At 36.7% G+C, this 20,719-nt stretch overlaps 1 protein-coding gene across 1 annotated transcript; it reads right to left on the bottom strand.

Moving 5' to 3' along the window:
* Positions 1-11,200: 11,200 nt before the first annotated feature.
* On the bottom strand, positions 11,201-19,517 carry LOC142227384 (uncharacterized). Its single transcript, XM_075297900.1, has 2 exons — positions 19,171-19,517; positions 11,201-12,534 (listed from the first exon to the last, which is right to left on the bottom strand). The coding sequence occupies exons 1-2, from the start codon at positions 19,191-19,193 to the stop codon at positions 11,514-11,516; spliced, it is 1,044 nt and encodes a 347-aa protein (XP_075154015.1). The 5' UTR covers positions 19,194-19,517; the 3' UTR covers positions 11,201-11,513.
* Positions 19,518-20,719: the final 1,202 nt, after the last annotated feature.

Genomic DNA, 20,719 nt, shown 5'->3' with positions numbered 1-20,719 from the left:
TTCCGCATCTGAGTTAAACACTTTATTTTCTTCTCAGTAATTCTTTGGATTCTAGTGAAAATATTTTTTAAAAATCGAAACAACTTTGTCAAAGCTTTTGGATTAAGTACCCAGAGAATATTAAGAGCTTGCAGTAACATTAAAATTATATGAACAGTATCTTCCTTTATGTTCATGATTGCAGATTATTAAATTTTTTCAAATGAGACGCTAAATGATTCTCCACTTGGTTAAGTCAATGACCTCCATGTAAACATATATGCCAACTACATTATATACTGATATACATGTTGTTGAACTTCAGCAATTTTACCAGACGAAAAATCTTTGTTAAATTCTGTTTTTGTGAACGAACGTTTATTAAGATCCCCTTTTATGCTGAACTAACGACAGGCGCAAATTGTTTGCTGTCATATTTTCTATATCTTATTCTCTTCACATTCACTAAAAGATTCACATTTCACATCTGTCCGGATATGTTCTAAGCCTTTTTGTTCGTTGTTTCGGGGTTGCAAGGTAATTAGAGTCCTTGACTGTAGATAGACTGGATATAAGTACGTATGTACTTGTGTTTCCGGTGGCCTTCTTTCCAGCGTGAGACAAGAATCGTGCTTTAAACATTCTGTAAGTCATTCAAGCAGCAACAACAGTTTGTTTTGCTAAATTGTTACATTTAAGCCATGTCTGTCTGTATGTCTATCTTTCTTCTGATGCTCGTTTAGTCTTCCTCGTTTAATCTGGCTCATACGAAACCTTACCTGTGTATGCCTGTTGTATGCAACTAACAACAGACCACCTAATAACTACTGTCAGTCACAATAGAGCAACAGAGCATTGCAACAGCTCTTCTACGACTGCTGCAGCAACAATTGCCGTGGCTAAGAATAAATAATGGTCGTGCCTTAAATTCAAAAACGGCATTTGACAGCACACATACCCTCACCAGGCGAAAGTACTCTCACTTGTTTATGGTGGTATCATGCACCTCTGTCTGATGTTAATGAGTGCAGTGCAACATCGACGATGATGAGTTTGAGTGTGATGTTGTGTAGTCTAAAAAACACTGAAAAAAAAAACAACTACAGTGAAACCTCTCAAACTTGGACACTCTGAAACCCGGACACCTCCCAAAGGTGTATTGTTTTTCGGGGACGTTTGCTATATTAAAACATTAAAATTAACCTCTCATAAGTGGACACCTCCCAAATGTGGACAAAATTTAGGCGACCGTGAGTGTCCACCTCACTGTATTTGAATATATTATTATTGTATATCACTGTATTTGAATATATTATTATTGTTATTTGTAGTCTTTGTGGACCAAAAATATCGCTAGTTTTCGAATTTCAGGAAAATTGTTCACAAACCCAAGAAGTCAAATTGGAGGATTGATTTATAAGGGACCGATATACCCAATATTTTAACTCGACATGATTGCAGAAAAACAAACTATCAGAGAGACGGACGGGCATCGTCCCAGATTATATAATGATGTGGAAGACGCTTTTGCCGGAAAGTTTGGTTAATTAACATTAAAAAAAGAATGCCCGGTTTTAAATATTTTGTCTTTACACTAATAAATTTGGTACTGATTCGGAGTCATAGAAGCGAAGAATTGAAGTATACTTACGACACATTTCTCTTTCAAATTTGAGTTTTGCGTACTTGATACTAGGAAACAAATTTGAATTTGTTAATTTTTGTTGTGCTATCAAAGTCATTTAAAAACAAGTAAGGAAAGTCTAAAGTCGGGCGGGACCGACTATATTATACCCTGCACCACTTTGTAGATCTAAATTTTCGATACCATATCACATCTGTCAAATGTGTTGGGGGCTATATATAAAGGTTTGTCCCAATTACATACATTTAAATATCACTCGATCTGGACAGAATTTGATAGACTTCTACAAAATCTATAGACTCAAAATTTAAGTCGGCTAATGCACTAGGGTGGTTAGTAAAAAAATATGGGAAACATTTAAATCTGAAGCAATTTTAAGGAAACTTCGCAAAAGTTTATTTATGATTTATCGCTCGATATATATGTATTAGAAGTTTAGGAAAATTAGAGTCATTATTACAACTTTTCGACTAAGCAGTGGCGATTTTACAAGGAAAATGTTGGTATTTTGACAATTTTTGTCGAAATCAGAAAAACATATATATGAGAGCTATATCTAAATCTGAACCGATTTCAACCAAATTTGGCACGTATAGCTATAATGCTAATTCTACTCCCTGTGCACAATTTCAACTAAATCGGAGTTAAAAATTGGCCACTGTGGTCATATGAGTGTAAATCGGACGAAAGCTATATATGGGAGCTATATCTAAATCTGAACCGATTTCAACCAAATTTGGCACGCATAGCTATAATGATAATTCTACTCCGTGTGCAAAATTTCAATTACATCGGTGTAAACGATTGGCCACTGTGGTCGTATGAGTGTAAATCGGGCGAACGATATATATGGGAGCTATATCTAAATCTGAACTGATTTCAATAAAATTTGGCACACTTGACTACACTACTAACTGTACTCCTAGTGCAAAATTTCAACCAAATTGGGGTAATACTCTGGCTTCTGGGACCGTATTAGTCCATATCGGGCGAAATATATATATATATATATATATATATGGGAGCTATATCTAAATCTGCACACTAAATGCATACTTGACTATACGACCAAGTGTTATGTTTGTGCAAAATTTCAAGCAAATCAGAGTAAAACTCTGGCTTCTGGGGTCCACATAAGTGCATATCGGGCGAAAGGTATATATGGGAGCTACCGATTTCTTCCAAAATCAATAGGGTTCTAAACTGACAGACAGCCGGACGGACAGAGGGACATGGCTAGATCGACTCAGGGACCCACCCTGCGCATTATTGCCAATGACACCATGTGTCTATCTCATCTCCTTCTGGGTATTGCAAACATATGCACTAACTTATAATACCCTGTTCCACAATGTGGCGCAGGGTATAAAAATTGTTAACGATTCAATTTCAGACTTGACTACAAGTAGAAATTAATCTTTAATGTAAAAAGTCTTTAAAATAAAGTGTTGGAAAACATATCCCACTTTTGAGTGCTTTCTTGCTTTGTAGTTAAGATGCAAAGAGTCTACAAATTTAAAGACGATTTCATTAATTTTTATGAATTATTAAAGGCAAGTTGATCTTAGTAAATAAAATTTCCTTTCATGTAAAGATATTTAATTTTAAGTCGAATCACTTAATTATAAGGACAAAAAGACTTATCGACTTATCGCCTTTTGAACAAGGAAGGTTAGGTTAAGGTTAGGTTAAAGTGGCAGCCCGATTAAGATTCAGGCTCACTTAGACTATTCAGTCCATTGTGATATTACATTAACTAAAAGTACCTATTACATACGGGCACTTCTAGTTTTAACCGTTGAACCTTCTCGATTATTTTCTTCTGTTGAACCAACCAGATTGTTCCAAAAACATTAGCAGACTGCTTAAGTTAACGTTTTCCAGGTAATCTGAAGCTAAATCCCCCAAAATTTTGCTTACGCCTTACACATAATGCAGGACACTCACACAAGAGGTGTTTTATTGATTCCTTTTCCTCCGCATCATGACAGCTCATACAATAGTCATTATACTTCGCACCAATAGTTTTTGCAAAATCGGCTATCAGGCAGCGACCCGTTATAGCAGATATCAGGAGTGAAATCTGGCGTCTCGAGAACACTAGTGTGCGGTTTAACTATCTAGTGTGCGGTTTAAGTTTAAATGGGGCCATATTTGCATGGTGTCGTTACAACCCTTACAATTCTCCCATCGAACATTTGCCATCATGACAGCCTTCTCACGCAGTAAGAGCTTGCAGGTAGCCAGAGGCACATCAACAGATTCTAGTTCCCCTAGAATATGTAAGGTAGTTCCTAGCCTTGCTAGCTCATCTGTTCCCCGGTATGTTCCTGTGGCCAGGCACCCATATTAGGTGAATATTGTGCTGCTCAGCCATCTCATTGAGAGATTTGCGGCAGTCGATGGCCGTTTTCGAGTTGAGGAACACAGAGTCCAAGGATTTTATTGCAGGTTGACTGTCTGAGTATATATTAATGCCAATATTGCTTGGAGCATTACTTCTCAGCCAATTCACCACTTCTCTTATTGCTAATATTTCAGCCTGAAAAACACTACAGTGATCAGGTAATCTTTTCGCTATTCGAAGTTCCAGATCTTTACAATATACTCCGAAACCCACTTGGCCATCCAATTTGGAGCCATCAGTGTAGAAATCTATATACCTTTTATTCCCCGGGGTCCGTGTACACCACGCCTCACTGTTGGGAATTAGAGTCTCAAACTTTTTGTCGAAAAGTGGACTCGCCAAAGTGTAATCCACTACGTTAGGCACATCTGGCATTATTTTGAGGACCGAACTGTGACCGTAACTTTTTTCCGACCACAGCGATAGCTCGCGCAACCGCACAGCCGTTGTTGCAGCTGACTGTTTGGCCAAAATGTCTAAAGGCAATAGATGCAGTATGACATTAAGGGAGTTTGTTCCTGTCTTGCTGAATGCACCTGAGATACACAAGCACGCCATACGCTGAACTTTGTCTAAACTTGTCGGCTGCGTTATAGGTCTAACCACTGCCGTGTATAGCCAATGTACAATTTTTGGTTTTAGTCCCCACTTTTTCCCTATTGCCTTTTTGCACGAGTATAAAGCTGAACAAGGAAAGCATTTGATATCAGAGAAATGCGTCTTCTATGCTAAGCAAAATTCGCGTATTTGTAGGACAGCCCAAGATGTCGGCTCACTACAATAATTTTTTCAGTGTACTAAAAAAAATTATAATTATTTTTGATGCTTGAAGTATAGGTGGGTTTATGTTAGGTATACTCGTAGTCACAGCCCGTTATACAGTCCATTGTGTTATCACAAGCGAAGAAATTCTCTCTTATCAATGAGTGCTGCCCGATTCTATGTTTAGCCGAGTCCGAACGACTTTTCGTTATAAAGTGAAACCGTTTAGATAAGCCTTGAAAAGCTTAGAAATATCACAAGTTTTACAAAGTATCTTCTCCACAGCTGAACAAATTTGTGTAGTTGAAGCTGAGATCGAACCCATATCCGTTAGTATGTAGGGTGGGCACCACCGTGTCATCAATTAAAAAAAATGCTTTCCTATCGAAGCAAATATCAACTTTTCGAGATTTAAAAATGTAGAGAAATTTATATTTCGATTTTTTATCTTTGGAAATTTTCAATAGCCGTATTTCCGTAAGATTGATATACTAACAAATGCATCACGATGGCTCCATCTCATACTCCTCCTCTTTATTCTTTTATTAATGAAGTGAAATCAGCATTCCATGTATTACTACATAATGAAGGAATTTTCTACAAATTTCATTTCTAACAGTGTTGTGGCCCCTTTTCGCCTAATGCCGGATTAGTTTTGGTTTTCATGTAGCATCTCAACATCATGGAATGCATGTCCATACACACGTACGCTCTAAAATCTGGGTTGAAATGCAACAAAGTGAATATTATTATTGGACAGCTGCTAATATCTGCTATAGCCACATACTCTGACATAATCTTCAATGCCCATAGACCCTCTGCCATGCATCTGAATGGGTGGGTTGCAAGTGGAAGTGGAAGTGGAAGTGGAAGTGGATGCAAGTTTTAGTTATAATTAGAAGTTAGGTTAAATACAAACATTACCCCTCAAATGAATTGCAATGAGAGGCCAATGTAGAAATGAGACTCACAAAGGATGACCACGTATTGGCATTTGAAGTTGGCCAGTTGGTTGCTGTTGTAAATCGCATCATGGCAACGTAATCACTCATTATCGAGTTTATGCATAAAAGCTGAGAAATGATTTTTGCTTCAACACCATTCACTTTTTGGCTTACTTCGGTTTGTGGTAATGTAACTGCGATACAAACAGACATACACAATCACATGAGCTACATACGAACTTGCTTTAAATATTAGCAGAAGGTTGGCCCTGATGATGATGTTTAACCTGAATAAAGACCATGGAACCCTGGACTAATGGAACTTTGAACCGAATTCAGAAGCAAATGCTTCCTCCTACTCATCTCTATTCTTCCAGTATTCCCATTAAGTAGTTTTAGTTAATTGCACTGATGAGTTGTGTGGTTTAAGTCGGTGTCTTATGACGCCAATGGGCCATTATAAAGAACACAAAGGGCAAAGCTGAAGGCCTAGATGTAAACCAAAAGACTCGTGTGGGCCGGAGTTCAAATGAGGAGGATGGGGGCAGTACATGTAACGAGTTTTACATAAACTTACCTAGCGATAGCTGCAAAGGGCTTTTACTTTACCATATTGACAAACACAAAGGGGGAAAGCAAAGTTTTATCGTTAAATGGCCTATAATGGATTCGTATGATGGTGAAACAGTCTATGTTACTTCTATGTAGATACATGGCGGGTAGAGTTAAGTCAGTGTTTCTAATTTGATACATAAAAATTAACCCCAATCGAAGAGATCAAAGGAACATTTATAAATGAAAATGGATTTTTATATATACTTCACTACTATGTGGTCCACCAATATTGATCCTCGACCCCATTTTATGTCTATTGGTTCGCTCAAAATATATTTTGACGTAACGCAATTAAAGACTATCGAATATGTTACAGCTTACAAATACAGCTTATAAATAAAGTTTGTTAATTATTTTTGTGGTAAATGTTGACGTACTTTACAGGACATACAAAATTCTAATAACAACTAGCTAATTTTTTTTTATTTTCTGGCTAGTTCGATCTTCGTTTTATATTTTTAGTTGTGAGAGCTAAATATAATTTATTTATCCGTCTGTCCGTCCGTCCGTCTGAGAACACATTTTTGTGATCAAAGTCTAGGTCGCACTTTAAGTCCAATCTCATTCAAATTTGGCAAATTTTCCTAATTTGGGTCAGAATAGAACCCTATTGATTTTGGAAGAAATCGGTTCAGAGTTAGATATAGCTCCCATATATATCTTTCGCCCGATATGGACTTATATGGCCCCAGAAGCCAGATTTTTGGCCGAATTTGGTTGAAATTTTGCACTAGGAGTACAATTAGTAGTGTAGTCAAGTGTGCAAAATTTTATTGAAATCGGTTCAGATTTAGATATAGCTCCCATATATATCTTTCGCCCGATATGGACTAATATGGTCCTAAAAGCCAGAGTTTTGCCCCAAGATTTAGCATTGCAGCTATGCGTGCCAAATTTGGTTCAAATCGATTGAGATTTAGATATGGGTCCCATATATATCTTTCGTCCGATATGCACTTATATGGAGCCAGAAGCCAGAGTTTTATCCCGATTAGCTTGAAATTTTGCACAAGGAGTACAATTGGTAGTAGAGTCATGTGTGCCAAATTTGATTGAAATCGGTTCATATTTAGATATAGCTTCCATATATATTTTTCGCCCGATATGGACTTATATGGCCCCAGAAGCCAGAGTTTTGGCCCAATTTGTTTGAAATTTTGCACTAGGAGTACAATTAAAAATATAGTCATGTGTGCCAAATTTGACTGAAATCGGTTCAGATTTAGATATAGCTCCCATATATATGTTTTTCTGATTTCGACAAAAATTGTCAAACTACCAACATTTTCCTTGTTAAATTGCCACTGCTTAGTCGAAAAGTTGTAAAAATGGCTCTAATTTTCCTAAACTTCTAATACATATATATCGAGAGATAAATCATAAATAAACTTTTGCGAAGTTTCCTTAAAATTGCTTCACATTTAAATGTTTCCCATATTTTTATACCCTTCACCACTACTGTGGTACAGGGTATAATAAGTTTGTGCATTTGTATGTAACGCCAAGAAGGAAAAGTCTGAGACCCATGGTTTAGAATACCGATCGTCTTAGAATTAAATTCTGAGTCGATTTAGCGATGTCCGTCTGTATGTCTGTCTGTCTGTCTGTCCGTCTGTCTGTCTGTCTGTTGATGTATTTTTGTGTGCAAAGTACAGCTCGCAGTTTTAGTCCGATTGTCCTAAAATTTGGTATGGGGTCCTGTTTCGGCTCAAAGACGATCCCTATTGATTTTGGAAAAAATCGGTTCAGATTTAGATATAGCTGCCATATATATTTTTCACCGATCTGGTCATAATTGGCGTGTATATCAACCGATCTTCCTCAAATTTCGTCCATCCGAATATTTTATGATTCTCGAAAAACTTGCAAAATATCATCCAAATCGGTTCAGATTTAGATATAGCTCCCATATATAGCTTTCGCCCGATTTACACTCCTTTGTCCGCAGAGGCCAATTTTTGCTCCGATTTAGTTGAAATTTTGCACAGGGAGTAGAATTATCATTGTTGCTATGCGTGCCAAATTTGGTTGAAATCGGTTCAGATTTAGATATAGCTCCCATATATATGTTTTTCTGATTTCGACAAAAATGGTCAAAATACCAACATTTTCCTTGTAAAATCGCCACTGCTTAGTCGAATAGTTGAAAAAATGACTCAAATTTTCCTAAACTTCTAATACATATATATCATAAATAAACTTTTGCGAAGTTTCCTTAAGATTGCTTCAGATTTAAATGTTTCCCACATTTTTTTACTAACATTGTGTTCCACCCTAGTCCATTAGCCGACTTAAATTTTGAGTCTATAGATTTTGTAAAAGTCTATCAAATTCTGTCCAAATCGAGTGATATTTAAATGTATGTATTTGGGACAAACCTTTATATATAGCACCCAACACATTTGACAGATGTGATATGGTATCGAAAATTTAGATCTATAAAGTGGTGCAGGGTATAATATAGTCGGCCCCGCCCGATTTTAGACTTTCCTTACTTGTTTTTACTAAAATTGTGTTCCACCCTAGTGCATTAGCCAACTTAAATTTTGAGTCTATAGATTTTGTAAAAGTCTATCAAATTCTATCCAAATCGAGTGATACTTAAATTTATGTATTTGGGACAAACCTTCATATATAGTACCCATCACATTTGACTGATGTGATATGGTATCGAAAATATAGATCTACAAAGTGGTGCAGGGTATAATATAGTCGGCCCCGCCCGACTTTAGACTTTTCTTACGTGTTTTTTACTGACAAAAACCTTTATATATAGAACCCAACACATTTGATCGATTTGAGATAGTATCGAAAATGTGAATTTACAAAGTGGTGCAGGGTATAATATAGTCGGCCCCGACCGACTTTAGACTTTCCTTACTTGGTTTCTCATTCATTCTGGATCATGCTCCCCCTTTATTAATTATTATTTTGATTTGCTACCACTTAATCTTTAATTTTTGCCAAATATAATGTATTCTAAAGTAAGGAAAGCTGAAAGACAGAGTCCACTATATGATATCCTATAAGCAATTCGTGTATATTTGTTAAATCCAGCAAAAAAGAATTTGTGCAATTATAAGGATAATTGTTACATATGGGGCGTATGATGAACATTTATGCCAAACATAGCAATAATACGCTCCGGGTTACATTAACGGCCCAACGATAGCAGTAGGACAAAGACTGGTAGAAAGATATTGGAGGTACTAGTGTTGGGCACACATTTTCCTGCAAATCACATGACTGAATCAACCATCAAACATAGAGGCTCAACTGTCATCAACGATCATAGAGAATAATTCCGCAGAGAAGGAATGTGACCATCTCAAACCTGTTTCTAGAGCAAAATACCAGTTGTGTAACTAAAATATGCAACCACATTTTATTTTCTTGACAATCTTAAAATGCTCGCCGAATTCAGGTACACAATTTCCGAGAAAATAACATGTTCCCCATCCAAAAATTACATGTTGCTCTGGAAGCATGTTTGTTCCGAATATAGTCCTTCTCTGGTAAGCAATATAGATCGAGGTAAGCAATATAGATCGATCGAAAAATCGGCTCCGGCATTCGGCCAAAAATCGATAAGCGGTTTCTTGACGCGTTCGGCGTCAAGAAACCCATTAACGGAAGCCGAATTCATACAAAACGGCCCTAGTCAAAGCATCCAGCACAAGTGAGAAAAGCTCCGATTTCTCCACGGGAAAAAATTACCCTATACCCATACCCAATAAAATTGAGAAGAGTAAAAAACAGTATGAAATGGATTCATATATTACAGAGCCTACTATGCTACGTAACGATAACATATTTGAATATTGGAAGAGTTCAACTTTTTAATATTTAAGAACAATAAAAATATTTAAGCTCCACTAACAAGTTTGGCTAGCAAACAATTGGGCAGTGCAATAGGACAGAGAAAATTTATAAAAATCTTTTTTTTTGTTATAAAAAATTAAAAAAAAATAATAACCAAAACCTTGGAATACTATGTCCTTTTTTATACCCACCACCATAAAATGGTGACGGGGGTATAATAAGTTTGTCATTCCGTTTGTAACACATCGAAATATCGATTTCCGACTATATAAAGTATATATATTCTTGATCAGGGAGAAATTCTAAGACGATATAAGCATGTCCGTCTGTCCGTCTGTCTGTCTGTCTGTCTGTCTGTTGTAATCACGCTACAGCCTTCAATAATGGCGCTATCGTCCCGAAATTTGGCACAGATTAGTTTTTTTTTTGCAGGCAGGTCAAGTTCAAAGATGGGCTATATCGGTCCAAGTTTTGATATAGTCCCCATATAAACCGACCTCCCGATTTGGGGTCTTGGGCCTATAAAAACCGTAGTTTTTATCAGATTTGCCTGAAATTGGAAATCTAGTGGTATTTTGGGGCAATAAAGAGGTGTGTCGAAAAAGGTCCGTATCGGTCCATGTTTTAGTATAGCCCCCATATAGACCGATCTCCCGATTTTGCTTCTTAGGCGTCTAGAAACAGTATTTTCTATCCGATTTGTCTGAAATTGAAAATCTAGAGGTATTTTAGGACCATAAGGAGGTGTGTGGAAAATCGTTTGTATCGGTCCATGTTTTGATATAGCCCCCATAGAGACCGATCTCCCGATTTTGTTTCTTGGGCGTCTAGAAATTATATTTACCATCCGATTTGCCTGAAATTGGAAATCTAGAGGTATTGTGGGACTATAAAAAGGTGTGTCGAAAATGGTCCATATCGGTCAATGTTTTGGTATAGCCCCCTGATGAACTCTTCACCAGTTGGCTAGGAGTTCATTAAATATTGGGGTTGAAAGACGGCTCCGACAAAATAATAACCAAAGAATTCGAGTTTAATTCAAAGGTGGATTGAACCGACTTTATTGAGCTGTTAAACGCAACTAACTTAAATTAAAGCAAATGAAGATGACAATTGTTCTTACGGCGAATTCAATATAATGAAAGATATGAAGAATGAAAATTAAAGTCGGCTTTACACTAAGAAAAGTAGGTAAATGTGAAATTCAAAAATATTGACAAATTCAAATTAATTAATATGAAAAATTGATATAAAAATGATATGAAATTAAATGAAATATAAAAAAATATAAGAAATTAAATGAAATGAAATATAAAAAAATTTAAAAATTTGAAAAAAATCAAACCACTGTTGAATGTGAATTCAACATGCTCCGGGCCCGAACTGATGATGGGTTGCAGATGCATCCACTGATGACTGCGCCAAAAAGAGAGTGTTGAACTTTGATGAAGGGATAATTGTCCAAGCGCGCTGCTGAATCGTCTATTACTTTATGAACTAGGTCTCTACCGATGATGCCATGTATCGGTCCAAAATCATGTGGCATAGGATGGGCCCACATATCTCTGGTAACGCCATTCGTTTCTAACAGAAAAGGCAACATTTCGTCTTCAACTGGTGGAGGGATTTCAACTTGAAGCTTATCGACGAAAACCAAATCTTGCCACCATGTTTTCTTCTTAGTGATGATTTGGAAAACCCCAAGTGGAAGATGTTTGACCCATTTTGACCGGAAGTGGAGATGCTCGACCGACTCAAATAACACGTGTGAGTGGCGAACACCTGGGTTAATGGCCAGTGTTAAGGAAATTTTTTGGTCACCCGCAGCCAATTCACAGAGTACTACCGGTAAGATGACCTGACAGTCGGTTCCATGAGGATGGATCGCTGGCTTGTTTTCCATGGTGAAGCGACGTAATTTTGAAATTGGTGCTGTGGCAACTTCACGGACATCTTTTGCCTTTTGAACTGCCATCACTTTTCTTATTGCGATGGGATTTTGCGATGCTGGCGTTATTTGGAGTTCTTGGTTGCCGCTGATCAGTTCATAAAGCTTTGCAAGAGTACCATCGGATATCATCTGTTGAAGTTTTGCAGAGAACCGTTTTAACCCTGGTGGCGAATTGACATGGACATCTTCGTGATGGAACATTGTATGGTGTAGGCGAGAGCAAACACTGCAACGATTGCTCGAATGACAATCATCAAGTTGGTGCCAATCAGTCAGGCAGTTTAGGCATACATTCAAGTTCTTTGCCACTTCATACCGCTCTTTGGGCAACATCCAACGGAATTCTGGGCAACGTTTTAGGAGGTGGTTTTTAGAGCAAAGTTGGCATCTTCCTCGGCGTGGTGGAGCGCTGCGAAGAGAAAGAGAAAAAAAAGAAACGAAACAAAACAAACATGTACAATGAGTAATTGGGTTCTCTAAAATATGATCATCGGAAAAACAGTTTATTTGTTTTGATTCAGATTGGACTCGTGTGTTGGTAGGACACAAAGTTTTACGATTGGACGAGTTATTATTCCCGTTTGAGTTTTGATTTCCGCGACGCGCACATTGCCATCTTTACCACGAATTACTTTTGTGATTCGACCCAGTCTCCACTCTGTCGGAGGCAAGTTGTCCTCTGCAACCACTACAAAATCATTCTCTTTTAAACTGTTACGGGTGGTTTTCCATTTATATCGTCTCTGGAGCTCGGTGACGTATTCTGTTTTCCATCGCTGACTAAATATATGTTGTATCATCTTCAACCGCTTCCATCGGTTTATATAAGACAAATTCTCCTTGGGAGGATCCTCGGGGGCTTCAGGATGAGCTGTGAGAGGGGCACCGCGCAAGAAGTGTCCTGGTGTCAGTGGCAAAAGTTCATCAGGGTTTTCAGACAAGGGCGATAGCGGTCTTGAATTTAGAATGGCTTCGATTCGAATCAATATGGTGTTGAACTCTTCGTACGTAAAGTTTAGATTTTTTACGATCTTCTTGAGATGAGACTTCATACTACGAACGGCTGCCTCCCATAATCCTCCCATGTGAGGGGCGTAAGGCGGAATGAAACTCCAATTGAATCCGTTAAGACCGAATTTTTCAACCAAGCAGTTCTTAGAATCTTTAAGAAACTTATTGTGCTCTTGTAGTAGCTTGTAGCTGGCACCAACGAAATTCTTTCCGTTATCGGAAAACATGGTTTTGGGTAAACCTCGGCGTCCAGTGAAGCGAGTAAAAGCTGCTAAGAAGGCATCGGAAGAGAGGTCAGAGCAGACCTCTAAGTGTACTGCACGAGTAGAAAAGCAGACAAAGACGGCCGCATATCCTTTCACAGTCTTTGCGTTACGTAAAGTTGACGTTTTTATAGTAAATGGACCAGCAAAGTCAACTCCTGAATACGTAAAAGGTAGTGAAAATGTTACCCGTTCCCGTGGTAAATCTGCCATAATTTGCTGCTGAAATTTTCTTTTAAACAAGGTACATGTTTTGCACAATCGGATGCATTTTCGAGTATGATTTCTAAGCCGTGTAATATAAAAGCCTTGTCGAATAGCTCGTAGCATTACATTATATTCTGCGTGACAAAGAACTTCATGGGTATATTTTATCAAAAGAACTGCAAACGTAGACTTTTCAGGAATGAGGATAGGATGTCGCTCATCATAAGAGAGACCAGAATACTCCAAGCGTCCTCCAACTCTCATGAGACCATTTTTATCCAAAAATGGGCATAAAGCACTAAGATTGCTTTTGCTTCGTAAAGGATTTTTATTATGAAGACACTCATATTCATTGGCGAAGTAGGTCTGTTGTGCTAGTATTATAACACGATTTCTCGTCTGGATAATTTCTGACGTCGATATATCTAGATTCTTAGGTCGAGAGTCACACTTTTGACCAATTCGAAACACATAACTCATCACTCTTAAGGCACGAATATATGATGAAAATCTGGAAATGATCGGTTCGCTGTCGGTAATGTGGAAATTAGAAACCTTTTTCGTCTCTAAATCTATTGGGTCGAAGCTACGAGTTGTGGCCATGCTGCAATTGGTGTCTGTAGCCAATCAGGATCATTCCACCATAGCTTATCTTGTATTAATTCAAGAGGTAAGCGACCTCGTGTACCCAAATCTGCTGGATTGTCTTCTGTTCTGACATGCTTCCAAGTATGTTGATCGGTATAGTTGAGAATCTCAGAAGTACGATTTGCTACAAATGTTTTGAGTGTTTGAGGCGATTTTTGGAGCCACCCCAAAACTATAGACGAATCTGTCCATAAAAATAGTTCATATTTGTAGGAAAGCTTCTTCGTCAATGCTTTCACTAGGTTGGTGAGCAAAACTGCTCCACACAATTCTAATTTGGGTATAGTTGTGCGTTTTATCGGTGCTACTCTGGTTTTGGCACAAAGTAAATGACTGGAAAAAATTCCCGCATTTTCGGTTCTTATGTATACAGCTCCACAATACGCTCTCTCCGAGGCATCGCAGAACCCATGGATTTGAACTTTGCTGCCTGGATAGAAGTCAACCCATCGGGGTATTTTAAGTGTTTCTATGTGATGAAGATTTTCTCGGAATTTATTCCATTGGGCAAGAATATGTGGGGGAACAGCTTCATCCCAATTATTATTTCCTTCCCAAAGTTGTTGCATTAAAAGCTTTGCTATTATGATGATAGGACTAAGCCATCCAAGTGGGTCGTAAAGACGAGCGATCACCGATAGGATTTGACGTTTGGTAACAATTGGAGATTCGGAGATGGAAGATGTGACATAATAGAAATAATCAGATTTGGCATTCCACCTTATGCCTAAAGTTTTGGTGGTACTAGAATCCTCAAACTTTAAAAATTCTTCGTCCAGAAGATCCTCCCGGGCCACCTGCTCGAGAAGTATAGGACTGTTTGATGTGATTTTTCGAAGTGGAAATTTCGCGGAAGCTAGTGTGTTTATAAGTTGAAATTGTTTTTCCCTTGCTTCTTCCAATGTATATCCACCTGATAAGATGTCATCGACGTAAACTTCATGCTGTAATATCTTTGATGCATGGGGACTTAAATGCTCGCAATCTTTACCCAACTGTTTTAATGTCCGTATTGCGAGGAACGGCGCGCAATTAATGCCAAAAGTGACGGTGTTTAATTCGAAGGACTTAACAGCTTCCTTAGGATGAGGACGAAATAGAATCCGCTGGAAAGGGCGATCTCTTTTATGAACCTCAATCTGGCGATACATTTTCTCGATGTCACCTGTAAACACGAACTGATACTGCCGCCATCCATTGATGATTTGTACAATGTCAGATTGTAAGATCGGACCAGGGTACAATACATCATTTAATGAAAACCCACTGCTACTCTTTTTCGAACCGTTGAAAACAACTCTTACTTTGGTAGTTTTACTCTCTGGTCGAATAACCGCATGATGGGGCAAAAAGAATGAGTTTTGCTTGCTGTCTGTAGTTACGAAATATTGTATCTCTGTCATGTGATTCCTGTCAATATAATCTTGTAAAACTTGGTCATATTGCAATTTCAAATCTGGAGTTCTATCCAGAGTTCTTTCCATCCGATAATATTGGGCTAACGCTAAGTTCCTCGATGGGCCCAAAAATATATTTTGAGGATACTCTTGCCGGAAGGGTAGCCGGACAACATATCTCCCATCAGGATTCCGAAAAGTTGTTTGCTGATATAACTGTTCGCAATATTCATCGGCTTCAGACTCCATTTTAGGTGATTGAATTTCTTCCAACTCCCAAAACTTCTTGATTTGCGAGCTGAGAGCAAAATCTTCAGAATCAGAAACTAAAGTCGAGAACGTATTAACTGCTGTTGTCGGTATGGGGCCGGACAGGTACCAACCAAATTGGGATTCTCTAGCTTCTAGTCCGGTTTCCAAAAATGATCGAATGCCTTTTAAATTTATTAATGGTAAGTAGTCGCTTCCGATAATAATATCAATTTGAGCTGGTTTGAAGAAATTCGGATCTGCAAGTTTTATATTATTCATATTCGGCAAGCTTTCAATTCGAATATTTTTAGATGGCAAGAAATGTGAAAGTTTAGAAACAACGATGGCTTTTACTCGAATTTTGAAATTAGAAATTTTCGAACTCAAATTTAGATAACATTGATGACTAGAACTTCCAACAATTGTTCCTCCTAATCCTGAGATTTGAGAACGATAATTGTCAACCGGCAAAGAAAGAGTTTGCTGGATCCTCTTTGTTACGAAACTTCTTTCGGATCCCGCATCCAATAATGCCCTAACCTCAAACCTTTCACCCGCATGTTCGATATTGACAAGAGCTGTTGGTAAGATCGTAGCTGCTTCATTTTGAGTAAAATGTGATTGAACCGACGCGGTTGGCTGAGATTGGGTTTGCATATGATGTACATTCGATGATGTTGAAGGTTGTGGTTCTGGACTGCTTCCCACTTCCTGAGTCACGTGAGAAAAATTCCTTTCTTTTGATTCCATATGAAGTAAAGTATGATGCTTTTTATTACAGGTAAAACATCCTTTATTACTTGGACACTTTGATTTTATATGATTGGATGATAAACAATTTGCACATATTTTATTTCCGTATACAAATTTCATTCGATCGCTTACTGACAAAGCCTTAAACTTTTCACAAAGTCTCAAGGTATGATCTCCGCTGCACTTTTTACAACTATCTTTCTTTTTAGTGGATTCAAATTTCGTATGAAAAGTTTGAGATTTATTATTCATGTTTGGACGGCGCATGTCGGATACTGTTTCTAAAATTTCTAACCGTTTTGAGAGAAACTCATCCATCTGGCTCCAGGTTGGAAGCTTTTTATGATCCGGCAATGAATCTTCCCAAGCTCGAAGAGTTTCTTCAGGCAATTTTGTTGAACAGTGATGAATTAATATAGGGTCCCAATTCTCGGTATTTATTTGATAAGAATGAAAAATTGATAGGCTGTCATTTATACCCCGCTGAATCTGTCGAATTGCTTTTGGATTTTCACTTTGAGCAGCTGGAATTCCAAATAATACCTTCATTTGTTGATGAACTAGTATTCTCGGGTTTTCATACCTAGTTTTTAGCGCTTTCCACGCTAACTCAAAATTGCTATCTACTAAATCAAATTTCTTTACGATTTGGTAAGCTTCCCCTCTTGTTTTGTTTCGAAGATGGTAAAGCTTTTGAGCAGGTGAAATCTCCGAATGGCTTCCAAATACTCCCCAAAATAGATCCCGGAATGCGGGCCATTTCGCATACCCTCCATCAAAAGGTTGTGTATCACAAGGCGGTAGTTTTAAAGATGAAAACCCTTGGCCTACAAACGATACGTCACGTCTGCTATCTTCCAGCGATGATTGCTGTTTCGATTTTAACCCATTAATTCGCACAAGACAGTCTCTGTATTTTACGTTGGCCTCATTATATTTTTGTTTTGCCGCATCTAGAACATCTTGTTTATATTCTCCCTCATCAGCTGTCATAATCTCCTCATATATTGCTGCTAACTTTTGCCACCTTTTCTCCAGCTCGTTTTCGTCCACTTCTAGCGTCACAGAATTTGTGGCAGGAGTTGGTTTGCAGCTCTCACAAAACGAAACTACTTGTTCCAAACAGAATAAAAATCTACGACGGGACGCCATATTGATGCAAGTCGACAAATTTAAATTGCAAAACTTTTTATTTTATGGTGAAATTTACTTTAAAGGTGGGTATTAAGTTCGACTTTTTTCACTAAAGTGAAAACTAAAACAGTAAAAAAAGGCCTAAAATTATACATATTTGTTGCAGATTTTATTATAACTTGATGGGGAATAGCCCAAAGCAAGTTTTCAAAAAGTTTGTATTCCTTAAAAAGTATTATTAGAGAAAAGTAATCGTGAAAAAATGGCGATTTTAGCGGCTAAACTCGAACTTAATACTCACCTTAACCTTGTAAAAGATTTATTTGCAGCCCAATTAGATTCCAATTTAATGTTTTTTCCGTTATTTTATAATATTTATAGTGGTTTGGCGACGACGCGAAATTTATTTTTAGATATATGCGCTCAAAAATGTTATTTGTGGTTCAACAGCGATTGTTTTGAATATTAAGTTTACTAATAATTGTGGTTTAATTCTCGTATATTGTTAGGTGAAAACAAATTGGCAATTTAATTGCTTTAAATTCGAAAAAATGGCAATATTATTGTTTTCAAATTGGTTAAATAATGTTGATTTGCATGATTTAGACCGAAAAAATGGGATATTGTTCTTGTTTCAAACAATTAATGAGAAAGTTTGATAAATTTTAGTGATTTTTCTTACAATCCCTAGAAATTTTACGAAATCCCAGAAAAACACTTCAGCGAAAATCGTTAAAAATGTCCAGAAATTTAAGTCATTTTAATTTTATTTTATTTCCACTATCATCCAAAAAAAAAAAAAAAATTTTTTTACGACACCCCTATTTCACGTTATGGTAGGCAATCCCTATTAAAATTTTTAAATAATGATTTATTTTTTATATTTTCGGGTATTAATGTTCATTCCCACTAAAAAAAATCTTAATCTGCCAACCCTATTTTTTGCCGAGGTAGGCAATCCCTACATGCATGTGTGTGACGTCACACTGCAGTTGATGTCGATCAAAACAAAATCGTTGGTATGTGGATCGATGGGTGGGGGTACATGTTGCCAATTAGATTATTATGTTGTTGTTGTTTATGTTGATAGTTTACCGTAGTTTTTTTTTTTCCTTTTAACTTTCGTTGGTTTCTTAATTATTTCGATTTCAACTGAATGTTTTTAATATACGTAGGTATGTTTGTATGTATATTTATTTTAGTACCGGCATGTAATGAATATGTTTATATGCTTGTATACCCCTTTTTTTTTAGCATAAATATTTGTTGTTAGGGACAATTTTTTAAAGAAAATTTGTAATAATTTTGGGATATGTATTCAAACAATATATTTTATATAGGTTTAAACAGTATGTAAGGAAAATAAATGGATCGACTCACCCATTATGTTGATGTTGTTGCATGTTTTTTCCCCAATTTTTTTCACTATGTTGGTGATATTAACATACAATTTCTTTTGAATATATATTATAAATTATGTTCAGTAATTCACAATAATAGTTTTTCTAGTCTTTCACCAAAGTTTATTAGAATTTTTATTAGTTTTTTTTACTATTTTCTACCACTTTTTACTCCACTAAAAATTTTCCGTCTGTCCGCTTTGACAATCAATCACTTTTGTCCTTTCTTCTTCGATCAATCGTTTCGCTGTATGAACTGTCACTTGAAACGGAGCTGTGTTCAGTTGGAGTGTGGTCAATTTAGCGTTTTTTCCACTTATATTTTTATTGTTCTTTATCACAACATACGGGTTTATATGATTATTTATCCACTTTTCTTTCAACTTTTTTCAGGTTTTTTGGATTTATAACTGGATTTAATATCTTTGTTGGTAGAAATGTTCACTTTTCTTTAGAATACCGTTTAATATTTCTTTATCAATATTCTTTATTTTTTTTTTTGAGGTTTTTTCCACTTGTATTTTATTGTGGATTTACACTTAGAGATGATCATGAAATAAGAAAACCAATTACCACTGCACATACCTGATTTGATTCCTTACTCTTTTTCTCACTTGGACTTCTTGATGAGGTTTTATGATGATGATAATGATGACATCAATTTTCACTGTTGGCGCTCCTTTTCTGGTAGGATGCCCAATTTTTTGATGTTCAATATGTAAAGCACAATCAATCGTTGCAACGATATTTGTTATTGTTTTTAATATGCTTTTCACAGTTTTTGATTCGTCTTTATATGATGGTGTTTTCACTGGTAGAAAGTTTTTGAAAATTTGACGATTTCAAAAACCCACTGGTACACATCTAGTCCTATTCTTTAATAGGATGTTTTTTCGAAGGACCATATGATGAACTCTTCACCAGTTGGCTAGGAGTTCATTAAATATTGGGGTTGAAAGACGGCTCCGACAAAATAATAACCAAAGAATTCGAGTTTAATTCAAAGGTGGATTGAACCGACTTTATTGAGCTGTTAAACGCAACTAACTTAAATTAAAGCAAATGAAGATGACAATTGTTCTTACGGCGAATTCAATATAATGAAAGATATGAAGAATGAAAATTAAAGTCGGCTTTACACTAAGAAAAGTAGGTAAATGTGAAATTCAAAAATATTGACAAATTCAAATTAATTAATATGAAAAATTGATATAAAAATGATATGAAATTAAATGAAATATAAAAAAATATAAGAAATTAAATGAAATGAAATATAAAAAAATTTAAAAATTTGAAAAAAATCAAACCACTGTTGAATGTGAATTCAACACCCCCATATAGACCGATCGCCCGATTTTGCTTCTTAGGCGTTTAGAAACAGTATTTTTATCCGATTTGTCTGAAATTGAAAATCTAGAGGTATTTTAGGACCATAAGGAGGTGTGTGGAAAATCGTTTGTATCGGTCCATGTTTTGATATAGCCCCCATATAGACCGATCTCCCGATTTTGCTTCTTGGGCGTCTAGAA

This window comes from Haematobia irritans, chromosome 2, assembly GCF_050003625.1.
Source record: "Haematobia irritans isolate KBUSLIRL chromosome 2, ASM5000362v1, whole genome shotgun sequence".
Classification (NCBI taxonomy): domain Eukaryota; kingdom Metazoa; phylum Arthropoda; class Insecta; order Diptera; family Muscidae; genus Haematobia; species Haematobia irritans.
Note: the sequence above shows the minus strand (reverse complement) of the source record. Positions and strands in the feature narration are given on the sequence as shown.